The following is a 21,645-nucleotide window of genomic DNA, read 5'->3' as shown; positions in this document are numbered from 1 at the left end:
GTTTGGTTGATTGTAAATGGTATTGCATTAAATTCAGTTTGGATGGTACTTTGGCAACCTTGGGTATTTTTACCTGGCACAATTGTCATAATCATATCAAATTAGCATATATAATATATACAAGTGACATTTGTATGCAGCAACTGCGGGAGCAACTGCAACAAGACTTGCCTCCAAGGATTGGACTATCTAGTCATCGCAGGAGCTGCACTTTATGAGTCGGAACCAGAAGAAACTACCAGCGCAAACTCTATTGTCTCTCGAGACAGACAGATGCCAATGATTATACACGATGAAATAACGAAGTATGTCCCCCGTCACAGAAAGAAAATAATAATCAAACTAAATGAAGAATAGTCAAAGAATGCTCAAATATTCCACTTTAATTAGTTTCGTCAAGTCCACCTCAGAAAAGTGTTGATTTGAATCAATAGAGAAAAATCAGACAAGCACAATGCTGAAAATTTCATTAAAATCAAATGTAAAATAGGAAAGTTATGACATTTCAAAGTTTCGCTCATTTAAAAAAAAATAGTTATATGAACGAGCCAGTTACATCCAAATGAGAGAGTCGATGATGTCACTATTTCTTTTGTTTCTTATCGTTTGAATTATACAATATTTCAATTTTTACGAATTTGACGAATTAGGAATTCCTTGCCTGAAGCACAAAATGTTAATATAATGGAATTCCACGTGTTCAGGGAGGAATGAAACTTCATTTCTTATGACAATGACAAGAAAATATAAATATTTCATATAATAAAATACAAAAGAAATAGTGAATGAGTGACGATGTCATCAGTTCCTCATTTGCATGCCGACCGAGATGTGCATATAAATGTTTTGTGAAATATTTTACATCCGATTTTTATGAAATTTTCAGTGTTATGCTTGTTGAATTTTTTCTCTTTTTATTCAAATCAAGTTTTTACTAGGGTGGACTTGTCCTTAATTCTTCAGAAAGAAGAATTATATACTATATATATATATATATATATATATATATATATATAAAACACAAAGTAAACTGAAATTGATCAGAATTATAAGCCCGAGCTGTCATTTATTGTAATGTCAAAGGATTTAAAGGACAAGTCCACCCCAACAAAAACTTGACTTAAATAAAAAGAGAAAAATTCAAGAAGCATATAACACTGAAAATTTCATCAAAATCGGATGTAAAATAAGAAAGTTACAGCATTTTTAATTTTCGCTTATTTTAAACAAAATAGTTATATGAACGAGCCAGTTACATCCAAATGAGAGAGTTGATGACATCACTCACTCACTATTTCTTTTGTATTTCATTATATGAAATATGAAATATTTTCTCGTCATTGTCATGTGAAATGAAGTTTCATTCCTCCCTGAGCACGTGGAATTCCATTATTTTAACATTTTGTGCTTCAGGCAATGAGGTCCTAATCATCAAATTCGTAAAAATTGAAATATTGTATAATCCAAACAATAAAAAACAAAAGAGATAGTGAGTGAGTGGCATCATCGACTCTCTCATTTGGATGTAACTAGCTCGTTCATATAACTATTTTGTTGAAAATTAGCGAAAATTTGAAATGTCATAACTTTCTTATTTTACATCTGATTTTGATGAAATTTTCAGCATTGTGCTTGGCTGATTTTTCTCTATTGATTTAAATCAACATTTTTCTGAGGTGGACTTGACCTTAAAGTTATATGAGAAATAAACACTGTCCAATACAAAAAATATGTGACTCAGATGTACATGCTAGTCACTAGACCAGATATGCGCCTGACTTACTGAAATTCGAGACCAATCTATATTTTTTCTAACGAACATCACTGTGGACTGATAAGTTGTAGCAAAATTGAAGACAATGATGGGTCTGAATACCAGACTAGGAGCTGAGCTACATGCTGCGTTTTTTCTTTACACATGCTGCGTTTTTTCTTTACACAAGATACACGTAGTACGTACACATGTGGCTACAGTATAGTACAGGCCATATGCGCATGCATATGCACTGCAGTTTACGGTAGTACCGCGTGGTCGTCGAGGGCTGATCAAAATTCTCAACCACGAACGAAAAGCTTGCAATTATGTTGGTCCTCTTTGAATCACCGGCAGGATATGCCATTTTTAAGGTAGAATATTTTGCATATTAGCTAAACTTGTATTACTTATATGTGAAGTGATGTGATAGCCGCATGAAATGGATTGTGTATATTGGTGATTAACTAGAAAGAAGCATTCTTTAGTTCAGTCCCATTGCTTCACATTTGTGTTGGTTGTAGATGTAATTTAGATCTCGAGACGTGATGTATGGCTAGTACCAATGAGGTCCAAACATTTACATGTATGGACCTCATAGGCGACAAACGCTATTTGCGATAAGGTCTATACCTATGTGCCACACCAAAGTCGAAGATTGGGGTGCCTGGAACTAACTTAACAATTCTTATTCTTAATTTAAAAAAATATATAAACATTAGTTAAGGCATGAAACTGAAAGGGGAGTGCAGACTTCATCGTCACGTCTTCAGAAGTTCAGTGACGTCAATCGCACAGATCACATCATGATTACTTGGTCACCAAAATGATTCCTTTGAACTGCATGCGAAAGTATTGTTAGCAATAATGTCCAGTCACATTGTATGCCGGAAATGGTCTTGGTTCGTAATCGGATTGCTCCAGTATGATCGATAGAAATTTATTGAGACTCGGCAATTTCATGCATATTCACGCGACACTCTGAAACACAGAAATCTATTGACTTTGTGCGCGTTGCTGTAGACTACAAAAACTCCAACGAACGCGATGCCATATCAACGCTAATTCCACTCATTCAATGAACAAGGTTATGATATAACCTAGACAGCTGGCATCCGTCTGTTTCGAGTTTTTTAACATTTTTTTTAATTTCTCGTACACAGACGGCTCGCTATCGTGCAGCTACCATTAGGGGACTTGCAATGCAAAATCCCCCCATCGGGGCTCTTCAATTTTTGTTTTTAATGAATAAAAATTTTGAAAATTAACGCGACAAAAATGCAAATTAATATTCCCTCTTGGCAATAAGTGCCAAAAAACGGAGAAAAATCAAGTTAAAAGAACAAAAACAGTGACTTACCTCGGCTGTCACGCAAATTCACTTCCCCGTTTTATCCGATCTAAAGTACATAAACATATGGCCACTGAGTCCCCTGTACAGATCGCGCTAGAACTTCGGTCTCTGTATTTGGTGAATGAAGCCAACGGAGTTCAGCTGAACAACCAACATAACAGAGACCGAAGCTTTTGGTCTAGATATAACCTTGTTCTCAGTTACATCTTCATGTGTGGCAAAATAAGGGTGGCAATGTTTGGCGTATTTTCTCTTTTTTTTTATGGGACAAATGCTTGATTTACTTACACTGTCAGTTTTTATTAGTTATTCATCATACAACTTGACTTATGTAAATTTTATTTTCTAAATTATTTTTTTCTTAATTAAAAATAGAGATTGAAAAATGAAAATTTTCTTGCCATGTTACTTTCTACCAATAGAGGGCGTACACAAAAATATGCCCAAAATTCAAGTTTTTGAGCGCTTTGGTGAATACAAAAATTATTCCCAAGTTACTAATGAAAAATAAATTGCAACTGTATGGAAATTAGTAATTTTGGTCACAAAACTGAAATTTTAATGATTTTTAAAGTGTGTGCTCAATACAGCATTGGCATACCATAGTCCTACTTGTAGATTCTCCACAGGCAGGATGGTAGCAGTGAACAAGCGGCTAATTCGTAAGAATTTGACGGAAAAGCAAGAAGTAATCGGAATTTGCTTACCTGTGCGGTATCGGTGTCAAAATAGATCCTCCGAGAATATCTTTCATAATTCTTAGAAAATATAGGAAAGTGAAATTCTAGATCGATTTTAGTACGAAGTGATAGAGAATTGCACACTTGTTTTGGTGGAATACTGTGTGGTGCAATGGAAAATGCAGTTTTGAAGAACAATTTATAGATAAGAATTATTATTTAAAATTTGATATGTGATTATAAATAATTATTATAATTATTAATGAGCCCCCATGGGTAAAACCTTCCACCAATTTGGTGGGAAAAAGAATGTCTTGTTTTGAGCATTTTATTGGGTCTTAAAGGGGAAGTTCACCCTGAAGAAAACTTTGTTGTAAAAATAGCAGAAAAAATAGTAAAAATATTGGTGAAGGTTTGAGGAGAATCCGTTAAAGAGTAGAAAAGTTATTAGAGTTCCAAATTTTGGATTTGTGACGTCTTCAACGAGCAGCTGCCCCATGTGTTATGTAATATAAAATGTATGAATTTCAAATTTTGTATGGTTCCTGATGACTTAATTTTGTTTTCTTTTCATGATCGGGTGTGAAATGATTTGTCTATTGATATACAAAAGTTTCAGTGAAAACCATTTTCAATTTTTCTGAGAAAATGACATTTCATTGATTTTTTACCATTCGCTATGTAGGAATGCTGCTCGCATATGACATCACAAATCAAATAATTGAAATTCTAATAACTTTTTATTTATTTGATGAATTTTTCTCAAACCTTTGGCAATATTTTTTATTATTTTTTTCTGCTATTTTTACAATAAACTTTTTGTCAGGGTGAACTTCTTTAATGAGTAGATCTAGATCTAAACAGTAGAGGCGCTGGTCCAAAAGTACTTCTACAGTGATAATTGCTTCTTGTTTTATTGATAAACATAGTGATGAATAGATGATATATTATGGAACACGATTTACTACAATCAACATTTTACATCAAAGTTACAAAAAAAAATTGTGAAAATATTTTACTTATTGCAGCTTCTTGATGAGAAGAAACTTCAGAAGGTTGATGATCTGTACAAATCGTTTGACTCTCCAGAACAAGCAAGCAAGGTGTAAGTATAACACACTTTGGAACTTCAATTGGAAATTTACTCAAATTGTATTCCTGATATGTGAAGACGAAAAAGGAGGAAGCCTTTCTAAAGTTTTGGTAAAGATTAACTTATCCAAATTACATGTGACTATCATTGTAATGTACAAATCTTACAAAAGTGTCTTGACCGTCATTAAATTCAAATTTGACTATTAATTTGTTATTGCCTTGTGTGAAGTTGTCTCGATAATGTTAATAATTTTCTGGAGAAAATAGTTCAAAAGGTTATAGATTGAGATATATTTGGAAGTACAATCAAGTATTTGCGTGTTAAGTTGCTTTAAATGGATATGAGACAAGGAGTGGTTAAAAAGGTGAAGGACCCAGCTTTTTTTAATTAAGACATTTTGATTGTAAGATTTACCAAGTCTTACTTTAAATAATTAAGCTTGCATCTTTTAAATATGTTTTTATGAATTATTGTGATTTAAACTGTAGGCTATATGAGTAGTCTTGATTTCTGAAAATAAAATTGTATGGGCTTTATTGATTATTTACATGTACAAACAGGGGAATGTAAAGGGGTATTTGATTAATTTTCACTTGGATCTTAAAATGCATAATCTGACATGTGCATACAAATGGTGTGTAGATGCAGAGAATATGTGTGAAGTAAGTCATGTAGTACACTCTTGATTGTTTTTAATTTTAATCAGGAAACCTAGTGGTGATTTATGTTACGATTTCATGTTTTGCCTTTTTTTATAGACTGAAGCTAAAACAGTTTGAGAAATTTCAAGACACAACTGAAGCCTTGGCAGGTAAATCTCTCATGAACATACTGGTCCTTATCGTCATTTTAATATCTTTGATGATTAAAGTAGAAATGTAAATGATTTCACTTTTAACCGCCATTCATTGGTGATATTTTAAGTCCCATATTGTAGGTTGAAATTGTTGATAACGATCATTTGAATTCAAAGCTTATAATTAGATAAAATTTGATTATGGTTATAGAAATTTAAGGCACACTTTTGTAGATACCGGGGAAATAAGGGTTATCTCATATAACCCTTAAAGGACTGGGCTGTTTGAAATGTATTGAGGACTGAAGGGACCCCCCACCGTCATATAAGGTTTTACACAAGAGCATGTTCAAGTTGACTTGTAAAGTCATGTGTAAATTTATAGACAATTTTGTAAAACAGCCCCCATATATTTTCTGTCAATGATGCATACATAGTAATCTATGATAAAGAGTGATTAAGATCATACTTTATCGTCACTACCTCTGAGACAGAATATATGGCGGGAAAGAGTATGGTTATACAATTCTACCAGAGACATTCCTGCTTTTTTGTTCCCTGCAGAAAATTCCAAAGGGCATAATAAGCATTGCCCCTGTCAGACGGATATCTCCCAAATGGTTTCTACTCAATAACGTAGATAATATTGGACAGATTTAAACATTTTTTTGTGAGTAAATGACACAAAAATGCAGATCAAGTTAAATTCAAAGACTGCAGTCAGAGGTTGCAGTTGGTTTCCAGATTTATGATAACTTAAAAGTTATAATAAATTTTTATGACTGTCTGGTTTTGGCAAGTGAAATCAGAATTCACCCCTTAAAGGTCAAGTCCACCTCAGACAAATGTTGTTTTGAATCAATAGAGAAAAATCAGACGAGCACAATGCTGAAAATTTCATCAAAATCGGATGTAAAATAAGAAAGTTATGACATTTCAAAGTTTCGCTTATTTTCAACAAAGTAGTTATATGAACGAGCCAGTTACATCCAAATGAGAGAGTCAATGATGTCACTTACTATTTCTTTTGCTTTTTATTGTTTGAATGATACAATATTTCAATTTTTACGAATTTGACGATTAGGACCTCCTTGCCTGAAGCACAAAATGTTAAAATAATGGAATTCCACCTGTTCAGGGAGGAATGAAACTTCATTTCTTATGACAATGACGAGAAAATAAAAATGTTTCATATAATAAAATACAAAAGAAATAGTGAGTGATGTCATCAGTTCCTCAATTTTGCATACCAACCGAGATGTGCATGTAACCATTTTGTGAAATCAAGCGAAACTTTAAAATGCCGTAACTTATTTTACATCCGATTTTGATGAAATTTTCAGTGTTATGCTTGTTGAATTTTTCTCTTTTTATCCAAATCAAGTTTTTGTTGGGGTGGACTTGTGCTTTAACTAATCTGTCAACACTGTTTGGTAATGAATTATTCTGTCTTTTACATTAAGAAACATAATGTATGAAGTGTTATATAAATGTAATTATTTCTATTATTTTTTACTTTCAGCTGCTACCGCCCTTGTTGAAGGCAAGCTAGGCAAAGGACTGAAAAAGATATTGAAGAAAGTAGTAGCCAAAGATGCTCAAGCAGAGCTTGCTGTCGCTGATGCCAAGCTGGGAAATATTATCAAGGTAAGCTCTTCACCATAGACACTTCATTCATGTCAATTGCCCTTGCTTTCATTCAATAGAGGCATTCACATGAGGGAAAATATGACAATCATTACCATGTATTTCACTGAGTAGTAGATGTGTAAATTAGTCAGGAATGTCCTAGGATGCGAGATAATCTTAATTAGTTTTCATGATTATCAGCAGATTTTGAAATACATGTCTATCAAGACAGGTTTTAAAAAGTTATAGTTATTGGCTCCCTCAAAAAATTAATGATGTATTTGGGGTAGGTTTATGGACCTGTGATTGCTTTCAATTGGTTTCAAGATTGAATTTTGAATATTTGAGACATTGAATATACTGAGAATATTTTATTGTTCCATTTTAAGAAAATAGTGTTAATTTGATTTCATGTAGTCCTATTGATGGATATTAAGTGCAATAAAATGCTGCTATATGCATACATGTACTAGGATATTGTATGTTTTATTCTTTCATTTAATATTATTTTCTCATTGATGTCAGGATAAACTTAGCATGAGTTGCGTCCATAACTCTTCAATCCAAGAGCTGATGAGAGGGATCAGGTCTCAGTTTGATAGTTTGGTTCCTGGTCTACCTGGAAGAGAGATGACTGCTATGACATTGGGTCTAGCTCACAGGTTAGTTTATTGGTAGGACTAAGAACTGATGAGTGAGATCAGGCCCCAGTTTGATTGTTTGGTTTCGGTAAAAAAATGCAGACAGGGGACTGATGTGTCACTCAGTCTAGCCTATGTGTTAGGTTATTAGTAGGACCAAGATAAATACATTATGTATTTACTGAAAAAAAGACTTGGTAAGTTAAGATGCTTTATCTAAAATTGATTTGGGAAAATTCCTTTTTTCATTGACAAGGGGCCGTTATAGGGTGACACTACATTTGCTCCGCTGACAGTTGCTCCATCTAAGATATAGGGTTAACGGTTAGCGTTAGGATTGCAATAAGGTTTTATGTTATGTTTAGAGTTAAATCCAGGGTTAAAGTTGGTCATTCCTTTCATGGAATTTACAGTGGAGCTATTGTTGCAAGGGCAAATGTCATGGAACCTGTAATGCAAAGCTTTATGATTGATCACACGGTTGATTTGTACATTTGATCTTACATAATGATCATTGTAATCGGTCATAAAAGTCAGCCTTGTGTCTTATTCAAACCTAGCCGATACATCACATCATTGTCTGTAACAAGGACTGGCACTCTCTTCAGGTTCAAGGTTCTGTCGCCTGTGATGAAAATTTTTTACAGAGATACAAAAGATTGACTGGCTGTGCTTCTTGCAACCAACAGATCTAAAGGAGTTGGTCCTTGAATAAAATATTACTTGTTTGTATATGTAGTTTGGGGAAGGGTTGTATAAGATTGTTTATGTAATGGGGGATTTTTTTTAGATAATAGAATCCCTTTTGTATATTATCTTTCAGTTTATCAAGGTACAAGTTAAAATTCAGCCCAGACAAAGTGGACACCATGATCGTTCAAGCCATATGTAAGTATGAATGTTGCTATTGATAAGGGTTTACCTTACCATAGGTTTATTTCCTGAGGATGTTTCACAAAGATTTAAGTATGACTTAAGAGTCGCACTTAAATGTCTAGTTATATGCTGTACAAAAGGTATGACCGCATTGGTCAGATCATGCGAAGAAGACTTGCACTCAAAAGATTGTTGCATATCGTATATGCATCAGCATCAACGTGTGACTCTAAATCATACTAATATCTTTGCGAAATGCCTATGATGTCAATTAGTGGGAAATATAGATGTCTCCTATTGTCTTTCAACACAAATATTAGACAATGTCTGGTCAGTGACAAAAAAACAGAAATATACCAACCCTGCCATTATCGTTAAACGGAATGAGTGGTCAAACTCCTTTGAGTTGTAGAGTTTGAAAAGAGTTGCAAAGTTTGAAACACTTGAAAATATGTGTAGATTGTGTGACACTGCATCCAGATTTTTTAATTGAAATGAGTATACAAATAATATGTATCAGCCCTGTGTTTATATAATAATAATATAGGGTATTTATATTTATATATCCACCTTGTTAGGTGCTCAAGGCGCTTCTATATTACCCTGCTAAGCTAGGCGTTCATAGCGCACACAGCTTTTTAAGGAATTACTTCCCACCGGTACCCATTTACCTCACCTGGGTTGAGTGCAGCACACTGTGGATTAGTTTCTTGCTGAAGGAAATTACGCCATGGCTAGGATTCGAACCCACGACCCTCTGTTTCAAAGTCCGAAGACTAATCCACTGGGCCACAACGCTCCACATATAGGATAGAGCTCTCTTGAAATACATGTGAAATTTTCCGGAATATGATTATAAATGTTTCCTTTCCCTTCTTTTCACTTAGCATTATTGGATGACTTAGACAAAGAGCTGAATAATTATGTGATGAGATGCAGAGAATGGTATGGCTGGCATTTCCCAGAGCTTGGTAAAATCATCACAGACAATCTAGCATTTGCAAAGACAGTACTACATATGGGTAAGTTATTCAAGATCATTGACTTCCCTAATGAGTCTCGAGATCAAAGAAGTGATCTTTATTTTCTGTAGCTAATTTTATCATGAGTATAATGTAATTGCGTATATTTAGGTAAGCTTCGTATGAATATCATTTCACTGTCGCACCTATATTATCACTTCTACAAGCAGCAACAATTCCATCGAAACATTTACTGCTAAAAGGCACCATGTATTAGTCTCAGATTAGTCTTTCTAGATTTTTTGTGTTCATTTATTTATTATTGTGTTTTTATTTTTAAATAGAGCAGAGCTGCCAAGTAGTACTGATTTTCAGTATTTAGTACTGAAAAATTAGAAGAATACTGATAGTTTCATTTAAAATACTGATTTCTAAAGTTTCAGCTTTATGTCTTGTCCTATGGTATTTTTTTGAAAATATTGATTTCTTCACCGAAATATTGATTTTCGGCTTTAAAATACTGAAATGTTCTTTTTCAGGTTGGCAGCTCTGATAGAGCCAATTTTTCCATGGCATGTCATGTTTTAATGTAAAAAATGTTGGAGATGTTTCACAAAGATTAATATTGATTGATATCTGATATTGTCTATGGCAGGCCATTCATGTCCTGATTAAGGTATATTAAATAGACTGTAATTCCAAGTGTAGTGAGTGTCTGTAATGGCTTGCCATCTCTATTACTGTCCCCACGCATTCCCCCTGACTAAGATTGCAAGGGTAATTTATCCTTTCCTCTGAAGGTGTGAGAACCAATGCAGCTAAAACAGACTTCTCAGAAATCCTCCCTGAGGAACTTGAAGAGCAATTAAAATTGGCCGCTGAAATCTCCATGGGAACAGAAGTATCTCAAGAAGACATCCTAAACATAAAGTACCTATGTGAACAGGTGAGAAGACTAATTATCCCCTGGAATTTCAGGAATGGTGATGTGTCTTGTCCCTCAAAGGTTACATTTGAAGATAAGGGACTAAGCCTATACATACAGATGTGTCTATTTTTTGGAGGAGTATTCTTTATTATATGAAAACCGTTTCTGTCAATGATGCAGATAGAATGTAGAAATATGAAATCATGCTGATTATCACAAATTCTCTTTCGTCACTACCTCTGAGACAGAAATGGAAATTGAAAATACTCTTCTCTTATGATCTTTTTTCTAGTCAAGCTTTTTAAACAAACTCTTGGCCTTGTGACTTAACCCTAACTAGCTGGGGGGGGGGGTACCAAAATATCCTGGCCTACTTGAGGTCAAATCCATTGTTACCATTTTAGAGACAGTAATTTGGTTGAGTTTTGAATTACTTCTGGAACCTCTTTGAATAAGAGTTGCAATCAATTCAGGCCAGTCATACTTTTCAACTTGATATCAACTCTGATATCTCAAGTACACGTCTGAGATTAAATGCATTCAAAGCCTCTTCCGGTTGTGGCGATACAAGGCTTAGCAACATTTTGTATTTCAATTTCACTTGGGTTTAAGGCATCAAAAGGTCATCAGTCTCTCAATTGATATTCCTAATTAAGGTTAACATAAAATTAAGTCTGCTAAAAGTTGCAGAAGTATTGTGGACAAACCCATTGCCTCATACTGAATTTATTATATATAATATGATGAATTTGTTATGATGTGCATTGTTTATTCAACTTAGGACAATATTGGGGGGGGGGCTTGTAGAATATAATAGTCATTGATAAGTATAAATGGGGTATTCGTCTCACTGAAAGTTTGCTGAACTTTGACCACATCTGGACGAGACTAAAGTTATAATTGACATGAATCAAGGTAGGGTCCCCATATGTTTGACCTGAAGAGTTCTAGTCTTCTGCTGATCGAGAGTGCTAGCCATCAAATTGTTTTGAACCTGATGCAACACATAAGGGTTCCTAGGCCTTGATGTACCATTTGTCTGTAAGCCAATTTTGTTAGTGATTGTAAAATTACATTAGGAGTAGATATATCTGAGAATATAGCTTACGTAGAATAATGCACAGGAGGCAAAGACATGCATAGATGCAACTTTTCTGTATTGGCAAGGGAAAAAACATCTACCAAAAATCACTTTTTTTATTATCATTAAGTTCTTGATTCTTCTTTCTCTGCATGAAGGTGATTGAGATTACTGATTACAGGACACAGCTATATGACTACCTCAAGAACAGAATGGCTGCCATTGCACCTAACCTCACAACTATGGTAGGAGAGCTTGTTGGTGCGAGGTTGATATCACATGCAGGTCAGTTGCTCCATGAAGCTTGATTTTATTATCTACTGTTAAATTCAATTTGTCGCATTCTATTACTTTCAAACGTAGCCCTACTCACCCCCAGGTCCTGCATCATATTAAAATCGTTAAAGGGGAATCCAACCCAAATAAAAACTTGTTTTTATAAGAAAAAGAAAAATCAGACAAGTTGATAGGTGAAAGTTTGAACAATATTGGACAAATAACAAGAAAGTTATGAATTTTTAAAAGTTGTAAATATTGGTAATCACTATACCTATGGAGACTTCAAATTGGCCGCTTATGTGATGTCATAGTGATGTAAGGCAAGGACTACTCTTCCATGTACTTCAATACATATTATGGCTAAAATGTCATTTTCCCCAAAAGTTTTATTTCAAATTGTATTTTTCTTTCATGAGGACATTAAACAATATACTACCTGGGTTAAATTTAGATTACTGCCCCAGGGGAATATGGGTAATTAGGAGAAAACCACAAATCCCTGATAATAAAGTACATGGCCTATGGGAAAGTTGTCCTTGCCCCTTGTCATAATTTACTTACCCAGTTGCCAATTTGATATCTACATGGCATTAGTGATCTCCATTTTGAAGCAGCTATAACTTTCTTATTGCTTGTCCGATTTCCTTCAAACTTTCACCATTCTGTCTAATTCATTTTTCTCCTTCCCAACACAACATTCTATGGCCAAGGCTAGATTCCCCTTTAATTGATAACACTGCTTTTAATTAAGATATGTGGTGACAAGAAAGGGGTTCACACATTCCTAGCAAATCTTGGCTTTTATCTTTCTAAAATGTTGCATAAATTCAAAGTCATGTGCCTTATTCATGTACGTAAAATTTGAAGAGAAAACGCACAGAAACGCAGGGCAGTGGTCAGATATTGGCTCTCGCCACTGGTCTCATCCCTTTCTAATACCATCTCATCTTGTAATAACTTTGTGGTCCCTCACTGCTTTACTAAACCCCATTTATCATTTGTAGAATTATGGCAATTTTATGTTGATCTAGCACAAATACAGAATCAGACCGACTGGTATTAAGACAAGAAGACTGAATCTAGTGGAGAGAATAACTCTTTATTGAGCCCCGTTTCATGTGTTTTTCTTTTTCTCCAGGATCACTGATGAATCTTGCCAAGCATCCTGCCTCTACGGTTCAGATCCTTGGTGCTGAGAAGGCCTTATTCAGAGCACTTAAGACCAAGAAAGACACACCCAAATATGGTCTTATCTATCATGCATCACTGGTTGGTCAAAGCAATCCGAAGAACAAAGGAAAGGTATGAATAATTAGCAATGTTATTACTCTTTGTTCATGGGGGTGGGGCAGTTTCAATTTGTACATCCGACACCCATTTTCCCACTTTAACTTTGTGAACTACTCATTTCATGATACATATAGAGCATTTAATCTCTTCATTTGAAGCACAAAGTGGAGATGAATCATTCCAGTAAGGTTTTGGATCTAGATATTGTTAGGAATTGTTCTTGGAAATAAAATAAACTTTAATTATTGGAGTGGCACATTACACTGCAGGCTCAGTCATACATCCCATCTTGATGAATGGGGAGCAAGGTTTTTATCCACTTTAATGCCAACTCCACTTCATCCTTGACTGAATGAAATAATTTCAGTTTTACCATCCTTTATGAGGACAAAAGTGAACAGTTGATGCAGCATTCTTTGTGAGCTTAGTTTCAGAAATACTACCAGTAAGTTATTTATGTATGTATATAGGTAGAGATATATATCGATTTCACTTCTTTTTTTTTTATCATATAGATGTCAAGAATGTTAGCGGCCAAAACGTCATTAGCAATCAGATATGATGCTTTAGGAGATGATGCAAGCTGTGAGTTAGGGTTGGAGAGCAGAGCCAAGATTGAATCAAGATTAAGAAGTCTTGAACAAGGAGAAGTAAGTTCAGTTCATTCATCAGAGAGTGGATCAGTGTGGGAATTTGTGAAACACGATATAAGTTGTCTGTAGTTGAAAAAAAAATGGCTTTAGGATAGAGACACCTTCACTCATGCAAAGAAATTTGTTCGTGTCGCCCATATTTAATTAAATACCCTCCCAAACTCACTGACACTAGTTGATAAAAACTATACTGAAAGAAAATAATGCAAATGATATACCAAACTCAAAGAACACTCTTACTGTGTATTTAGATCTATAGTTTAAAACATGTCTTCTCTGACCTTTTCTTTGATCTTGTTCCACAAGCACACATAGACACATTAATGCTCTGTGATACAAATGTACATAGTGTTTTTGCTATTATATTTGTTGCCTGACAATGATGGATTTGTTATAATCCTAGAAAGCATTTTTTGTGTGCCTTTTCTGCCTATGATGTGAACTGTGTACAATCATGATTTGTCTGTGATTATTCTACACAACTTCGTCACTACCTCTGAGGCAGATATGAAGGTCACATCATAAACAATTGCTCAAAGATAAGTATTGATCCATTGAATAAACATTCAGTTGATAGTAAATTTTTAGATCATGTCTATTTGAGTTCCTTAATTTAAATCCCGATCCTCTCTTGGCCGTACATTCAAGTATATTGCGTATATTGTAGTTACCATTGATGGCATACTTGTCGTTGGTTTTCCTCAAAATTGGAGGAATCAATCTAATCAAGAGCTTTACCTGAGTTGTTATACTGCTAAATTAATTCTTCCAGGAAAGACGGATTTCAGGGACAGGGAAAGCCAAGGCCAAGTTTGAGAAATACCAGCACAAGAGTGAGGTCGTAACCTATGACCCTGGTATGGACTCCACTCTTCCATCTGTCCCTAAGAAAAGAAAGATAGAAGAACTAAATGGAGATGATGATGGAGAGGAGACCACAGCACCACCAGAGAAGAAGAAGAAAAAGAAGAAGAGGGTCTCAGAATCAGAAGAAGTTGTAAAGCAAGAATCAGAGGAGGAAATAGGTAAGGCAAACATCAAGATTGAACTCTGTACTCATTATCAAGTTCACTATATTACATTGATACTACTTTAAGAGTACTTGCCTTGCATTGGTTATTATCCTAAGATTGTATTTTTGTGTTTCCTTTCATTCATTTCTTTCTGATGAAAGTATTGATTTCATTAAAAGGTCAATAATTTGTATCAATAAAACAATTGGCTTTGTAAATTTTGGGGATGGGGGTCGCTCTGGTTCAAGGGATGAATGTGAAAGTCAGAAAGAAGCAATGTTTTTATTGAGTATTCAAAACTACATAATAATCATTTCAACTTAAGATGTTATCTTTAGAATATCTTGTTACATACCAAAAGTTGTTTTAAATGAATTTCTCATTTGATGCATGTTCATTCATGGCAAGGATGAAAAATGACAATCATGAATGGTGTTTTTTATGAATTATTATTCAATAGTTAAAGGAGAATTAAACCTTTGAAACAAGATAGAAAGTGTAAAAATAGAAAAATCAAAGAAACTGATTAACAAAAGTTTGAGAAAAATATGAAAAATAATGAGAAAGTTGTGAGCATTTGAATATTGTGATCACTAATGCTAAGGAGATCCTCACATCGGCAATGTGACAAAGATGTTTGATGTCACCTGTGAACATTTCTCCCCATTACTTTAGTATATATTTCACTTAAACTGCCGCTTTTATCACATCTATCAGTAGATCATGTGTTCTTTCTATAGGAGGGTATGTAATACAGCTTTTTAAAGAATACATTATGGATAAAGAGTTTGTATCACCATAAGAAAAAGCAAAGAGAGAAATTTGGGGGGTATTTTATAGTCAATCAAAGAAAACGTTCACATGTGACATCACACATCCTTGTCGCATTTCCAATAGGAGAATTTCCATGGCATTAGTGATTGCAATATTCAAATGCTCATAACTTTCACATTATTTGTCCGATTTTTCTCAAACTTTCTTTGTTCTTATTTGATTTTTCTGTTTCAACACAAGCCTACTTGTTCCAAAGGTTTCATTCCCCTTTAATTTTAAAGTCAGCACTGCTGCTATTTTGAATCATGTGATGCAGGCAAGACTGCCAGAGGCATTCCATTTGTTAAAAATGATATCTGCAGTTACTTAAGATTGTCTCTGAAATCATTTGGTATTATTCTCTCTTTTCAGTTCCTGAACCATCATCAGAGAAGAAGAAAAAGAAAAAGAAGAAGTATCAGGAAGTTAAAGAAGAGCCAGAAGAAGAAGATGAAGAAGTTGTTGAACCAGAGATAAAGAAGAAAAAGAAGAAGAAACATCAGGAAGTTAAAGTAGAACCAAAAGAAGAAGTTATTGAACCAGAAACAGTAAGTACACATTGACCTATATATGTTGTTAGTTGTTAATTTCTGCTTACACAACATTTTATTTACATGACTAAGTTTGAAGTGAATAATTAATAGAGAATTCTCATGTAGATTTTGACCTTTTTTAGTTTGTTGAAACTTGTGAGAGACCATTTTTGTTGTTGAAATCTCATGGGCCAAAGCTTTACCTAACATACTTTACATTATTGAATATTTTACGACACTTTATAAATTAATTCTGAATTGTCTTAATGTTTATTCTTTGTTAAGGACACAGTGATTTTACACTATATAGTTTATATATATGTCATTGTCATTACAATTAGTACAAATTAAGTAAGGTGAATACTGTTAATTTTGCTAAAGGCAAATATTGTAGGACCTCAGAAATTTGTTCAACTTGGGAAAAGTTCTAATTAGAAGGGCTATAAAACTTGTTTTGCATAATCTTGTTGAATCATTAAACTGGAAAATATTCAACTTGTGCAATATAATATATATTGTTTAATTGAAAGTAAATGCTCCATGCACCAACAATCTGCTATAGGGCTCTTCTTTAACTTGAAATTGTATATTATCATTTATCAACTCTGAAACATGATTATTAAAGTTTTATCTTATAATCCAATTTCCTTTTACTTTTACTTCCTGCAGCCAAGTTCAGAAAAGAAGAAAAAGAAGAAGAGGAAAAGTGTAGCAGAAGATGACTGAAAGCTGATTAATAAAATTCTGAATTTTTATTGGAGGTCATATATTCTTTGAGCACTTTCATTCTGTGATATCAGCATATATGGACAGCATAAATGTGGCCAGCTTTTTTTTTTCAAAGCTTCAAATTTGACCAGACACAGTTATGTAATTCTTCATGACAAGTGTAATTCCTACTCTACACTTGATTATTTCATCATTTTAGGTAAATGCATAATTTTATGATACTGCTTCTACACTTTAACCTTGATTCTATCGCAAAGAATACAATTCAATGTATCTGGGCCCTGTTTCATAAACCATGTAGAACTTAAATCATATAATTTGATTGGCCAAGAGAAAATATGTTGTAGATTATCGCATTTGTAACTTCATATTTTATGAAACATGGCCAACTTATGCTGCATTGTCAAGTGTTGATTACAGATTTCTGTCTTTTAAGATGTCTGTCTGGAATCATCAATTTGGAGCTTTAATGGAAACAAATTTTTCCGTGTTTTGAGCCTTGAAGCAGCTTGTGTATAGTTTAAATGCAAGTTAATACCAATTATGCATCAATCAGCAGCAAAACAAAATGGTAGGTGTCCCGGAGGCTACTGTTTCCACAGCCATAGACTATGTCAAAGATATTTTCAGTATTCACTAAAATTAGGTTATGATTCTGGTATGATTTTATGTGTAGTGGTGTCCAGAGGGCATGGAGACAAATGGAAAATTTGTAAGCTTTCAGTTTGCCAAAGGTAAATAATTGTATTTAATAACTTTTATCAAGTTCAAATGCCTAAGTGCTTCTTAAAATCTGTGTACATATTTTATTGTTTATTTTCTTCTCTTTTTAGTTAAAGCAAAGAATTTCCATTTTATCTTTATTTTATTTAAAATGTGCTTGTTCAGTCCTTCAGTGTAAAAGGCTGAAGTGCTTTTCTTTGATATATTGTGATGAACAACCAATAGAATTCAGCAAAACCTTATAATCCTGTAGGAACAGATGATCCCCTATTAAGCAGACCAGGTAAATTGACTTACAATGCTGGATTTCTTCCTTTTTCTTGGCAACATTGGAATTACCAGTAAATGATTATACAGTAGTTGATATTCTTATAACATACAATTAAATTTGTAACATCCATCATTTATGTATTTTTTATTATAACATGGTATAATGATTTCCTTCTTAAATGAAAATGGCAAAGAAAGTTCAATTTGTCTTAAATCTAGCAAGATTACTTTTATTCTTTTGATCATGATAATGCTTTCACTTTAACCAGGATTATCCTTCAATTTATTTCATCTTTTATAACCGATATGAACTTGATGTAGTTGAGTTGCATTACACCAGCACTATAACTAGTATGTAGCCGTACCATAATGATTAAATCCTCCAAATATTTTTTGTTCCTCTGTCGTCACATTGCAGAGAGCAAACAAAGAAGCTGATTTCGTTATTGATTTTACAAACTGGCACAAATACACTTTAAAGATGATGGCGTTCAAAGTTTGGGTGATTTTCTGATGCTCCTAATTTTACACTTTGTAAGTAAGCAGAGCAATTTTTTACACCAATCCTTTCATGAAATGCAAAATTTTGTCCACAATTAGAATATATTCTTATTCTATTTAATATTTGAAATGAGGCGCCAAGATGCATTTCAGAAACTGCTATTTTTTTTATGAAAAACAGGGTTTAGGTCACTTTGTAAAACCATGTGTATCAAGTGCAGTGTTTTTTAGCTGCACAAACCACGGTTTGTCCTAGTTGGTAAAATCGATAAATGCATACGTGCAGCATACACGCAATATCTAGGTTTGGTTATTGACCTCTGTGTGCCATTCCGGAGACTGCTACAGTACAGAAAGAATGGTTTGTGCAACTTGGTAAATTCAAAGGAGGGGTATTTGTTGTTTCATGCAAAATTGAAATTGCTCTCATTGTTTTTATGATGCGACTTTGGATCTGAAACTTTGTCATTCTAGAGAGTTTATGACAGGCTTTCAGAATATGCAAAAAAAATCATTTGAAAAAAAATTGACCAAAATTAGGTTTATGCCGGTTCATAAAATCACTTGACGCTTTACCATCATAATTAATGTGGTAAACCAAAGAATGTCTTTTAATTGATATCCTATAAAATAAGGTGAATATGCATTAACAATATCCATATGGCAAACAATGGTTCATCTTACAAAGAGCTTAGATGGATTAAAATCATACTATAATTGTGATTGCTATAAGTCCTTTCTCTTACTACGTCAATTTAAATCAATCGCAGTTTGATTTGTATGTATCAAAACTAAAGATAGGCCCCAGTTGTACTATTTTTACATTATAGTTTATGGTAATTAAAGGATTTTTTTTTTACTTGATACTTGAGGACAATGCATTGAGAAGCTGTGCATTTTCATCCCATTTTACTATTTTCATAGTGACAAAGAATGCTCAATATTTTGGATAACTGAGTACGATTATTGCTCACATGAGGAAAAGGGACTTCTTGTACTGATAACTGTTAACTAATAATCAATTTTATTCAAACATGTAATGTGTTTTCCACATTCCCCATTCATTGACTCATTTTGAAGAAAAGAGTAGGAAGTTTTATGATTGATCGCTTCCTTGTACATTACATTGAATCTGGAATTATGTTTTTATTAAAATCATATCTTTGTATAAAGCATTCATGAAGGATTTGTGTCTATTATTGGATATTGATGTTGTACTGAATACATATATGCAGCCAGGTGAAATAAATTTTCTACACGGCTATTGTTATGTTGTCGTTGGATCTAATGCTCTCTTATTTTCAACCAGCATAAATGAAACGAAGCAATACAAAGCATGTACAGTTCATGTATACATTTTATTGAAGATTGTAAATATGTTGATGATGACAAATAATACACATGTAAGTCTGATGGTGACTACTCTGAAGATGAAGATCAACTCTGAAATATAATATTTAAACTCTTCTGTAGCTCTAAAACTCGATCTCTTATATATCTGCATGCTGGAAACAATCTCTGAGCAATCTGGAATCAAAATCTGACTTGGGTTCAGAAGTGAGCTCATTTTATATTGGTCTGGTCAAGAATCTAAGGCCAAATGGGTGTTGGTCAACCTTTGACTTGACCGCAACAATCTGTACGTCACCTGTTTGGCTGTAGAGAGTCTTGACCGAATCAATATAAAAGGAGTTCACGTCTGAACCCAACTCAGATTACTTGAGAGATTGTCCCAGCATGCAGATAGATTAGAGATATAGCTACAGAGTACAGTCACCATCATACTTACTCATGTATTCGTCATTATCAATTTCTAATAACCTTTAATAAATGTGTATATAAACTGTACATCCTATATTGGTTTGTCTCCATTTAAGTCTGGTTGAAAGCAAAAGTGCAATAGATCCAACAACACCAGGGTCCAGGGGTGGATCCAGCCTTCGCCACTGGTGGGTTGGGTGCGGGCTATATTTTTTTTTTCAGCCACATTTTCCGCGATCGGCCGCTCGAAGTTGATTTATGTTTGTTTCTTTGAAGAGGTAGTCATAGTAGTGACTTCAAAATTATTCTTATGAATAAAAAAAATATGTAATAATCCCATAAGCCTTATTTAAATAGTGCTAGCGCGAAGAGTGATCTATTTTTTTTATTTCTTGTATATTGCCCTAAATTCTAACAATTTGGGCACATGGTAGGGTTAAAAGTCATTTTCAGGTCAATGTTCAAGTTTACATGCAAGATTCCCTTATGACACCTAACCCGTAAGTCACTTTTCAACCAAACTTGGATGGTAGATAAACTTAAGGGACCTGCATGTTATGCTGCAGTCGCAGGTCACATGGTAAGGTCATTTTCAGGTCAACGTTAAAGTTTTCGTGCAAGACTCTTTTGACGTCTGCAACTGTATATTACGTTTCAACCAAACTTAGATGGTAGATGTACTTAGGGGACTTGCGTTTAGGGAGGTCACATGGTATGGTCCAAGTTAATTTTGAGGTCAATATTAAAGTTTATTTCCAAGACTCTTATGACAAGTGTTTTTCCATTTTACAATGAAGTTTTGATACAAATCTGTTGCATGCCCTCGCAAATCACGATATTTCTGGTTATTTTCAAAAGAGGGCGAGACACAAAATCGCTTATGCCTTGTTTATCATGAAAATCATAAAAGCGAGTGCGAAGCACGAGCTTCACTATTTGATATTCTGATTTGAAAAGGTCAATTCAAGCTCTGTATTTTAAGCACTTTGTAGGCAAATTGTGAGGTGGATATGGATCACAGTTTAAAAAGTGCTGAAATGTTTCATTATGATTACTTTGAGTTTTGACATGTAATGATAATGATCACTATCTTTCTATTTCTCTTCCCAAGCGTGAGATGAAACTAGTTGATATTCCTTTCTGAAAAGGGACAATCTGATTATTAAATTGATATCTTTATTAATCTAAAAAAAATTTAATATCATGTCCTGAAAACTATACATTTAAAACACTTTTGTGTTATGAATAAGATGCATGAGTTAATATATTTTCAATAATCAATGT

At 33.9% G+C, this 21,645-nt stretch overlaps 1 protein-coding gene and 2 non-coding genes across 3 annotated transcripts; all 3 read left to right on the top strand.

The window, feature by feature from the left end:
* The first annotated feature begins 1,988 nt into the window (after window positions 1–1,988).
* Window positions 1,989–19,775, top strand: LOC121428750 (nucleolar protein 58-like). Its single transcript, XM_041625570.1, has 14 exons — window positions 1,989–2,127; window positions 4,816–4,892; window positions 5,642–5,694; window positions 7,202–7,326; window positions 7,834–7,970; window positions 8,773–8,837; window positions 9,713–9,847; window positions 10,588–10,733; window positions 11,955–12,081; window positions 13,214–13,377; window positions 13,881–14,015; window positions 14,791–15,043; window positions 16,217–16,392; window positions 17,047–19,775. Exons 1-14 carry the CDS (start codon window positions 2,083–2,085, stop codon window positions 17,101–17,103), a joined length of 1,695 nt encoding a protein of 564 aa, XP_041481504.1. The 5' UTR covers window positions 1,989–2,082; the 3' UTR covers window positions 17,104–19,775.
* Window positions 6,089–6,180, top strand: LOC121406654. Its single transcript, XR_005968850.1, has one exon. It is a non-coding gene; the product is annotated as a small nucleolar RNA SNORD70 (small nucleolar RNA).
* On the top strand, window positions 10,874–10,970 carry LOC121406655. Its single transcript, XR_005968851.1, has one exon. It is a non-coding gene; the product is annotated as a small nucleolar RNA SNORD70 (small nucleolar RNA).
* Window positions 19,776–21,645: the final 1,870 nt, after the last annotated feature.

The sequence above is a fragment of the Lytechinus variegatus genome, chromosome 1 (genome assembly GCF_018143015.1).
Source record: "Lytechinus variegatus isolate NC3 chromosome 1, Lvar_3.0, whole genome shotgun sequence".
Classification (NCBI taxonomy): domain Eukaryota; kingdom Metazoa; phylum Echinodermata; class Echinoidea; order Temnopleuroida; family Toxopneustidae; genus Lytechinus; species Lytechinus variegatus.
The sequence above is the reverse complement of the archived record's forward strand: the minus strand, read 5'-3'. Positions and strand labels throughout refer to the sequence as shown.

Bases quoted from the DNA above. Each gene is read 5' to 3' on its own strand.
- LOC121428750 (XM_041625570.1), top strand. From the start codon at position 2,083: ATGTTGGTCCTCTTTGAATCACCGGCAGGATATGCCATTTTTAAG. The intron at 12,082-13,213 runs GTCAGTTGCTCC...CTTTTTCTCCAG, and splicing joins GAGGTTGATATCACATGCAG to GATCACTGATGAATCTTGCC. The intron at 13,378-13,880 runs GTATGAATAATT...TTTATCATATAG, and splicing joins ATCCGAAGAACAAAGGAAAG to ATGTCAAGAATGTTAGCGGC.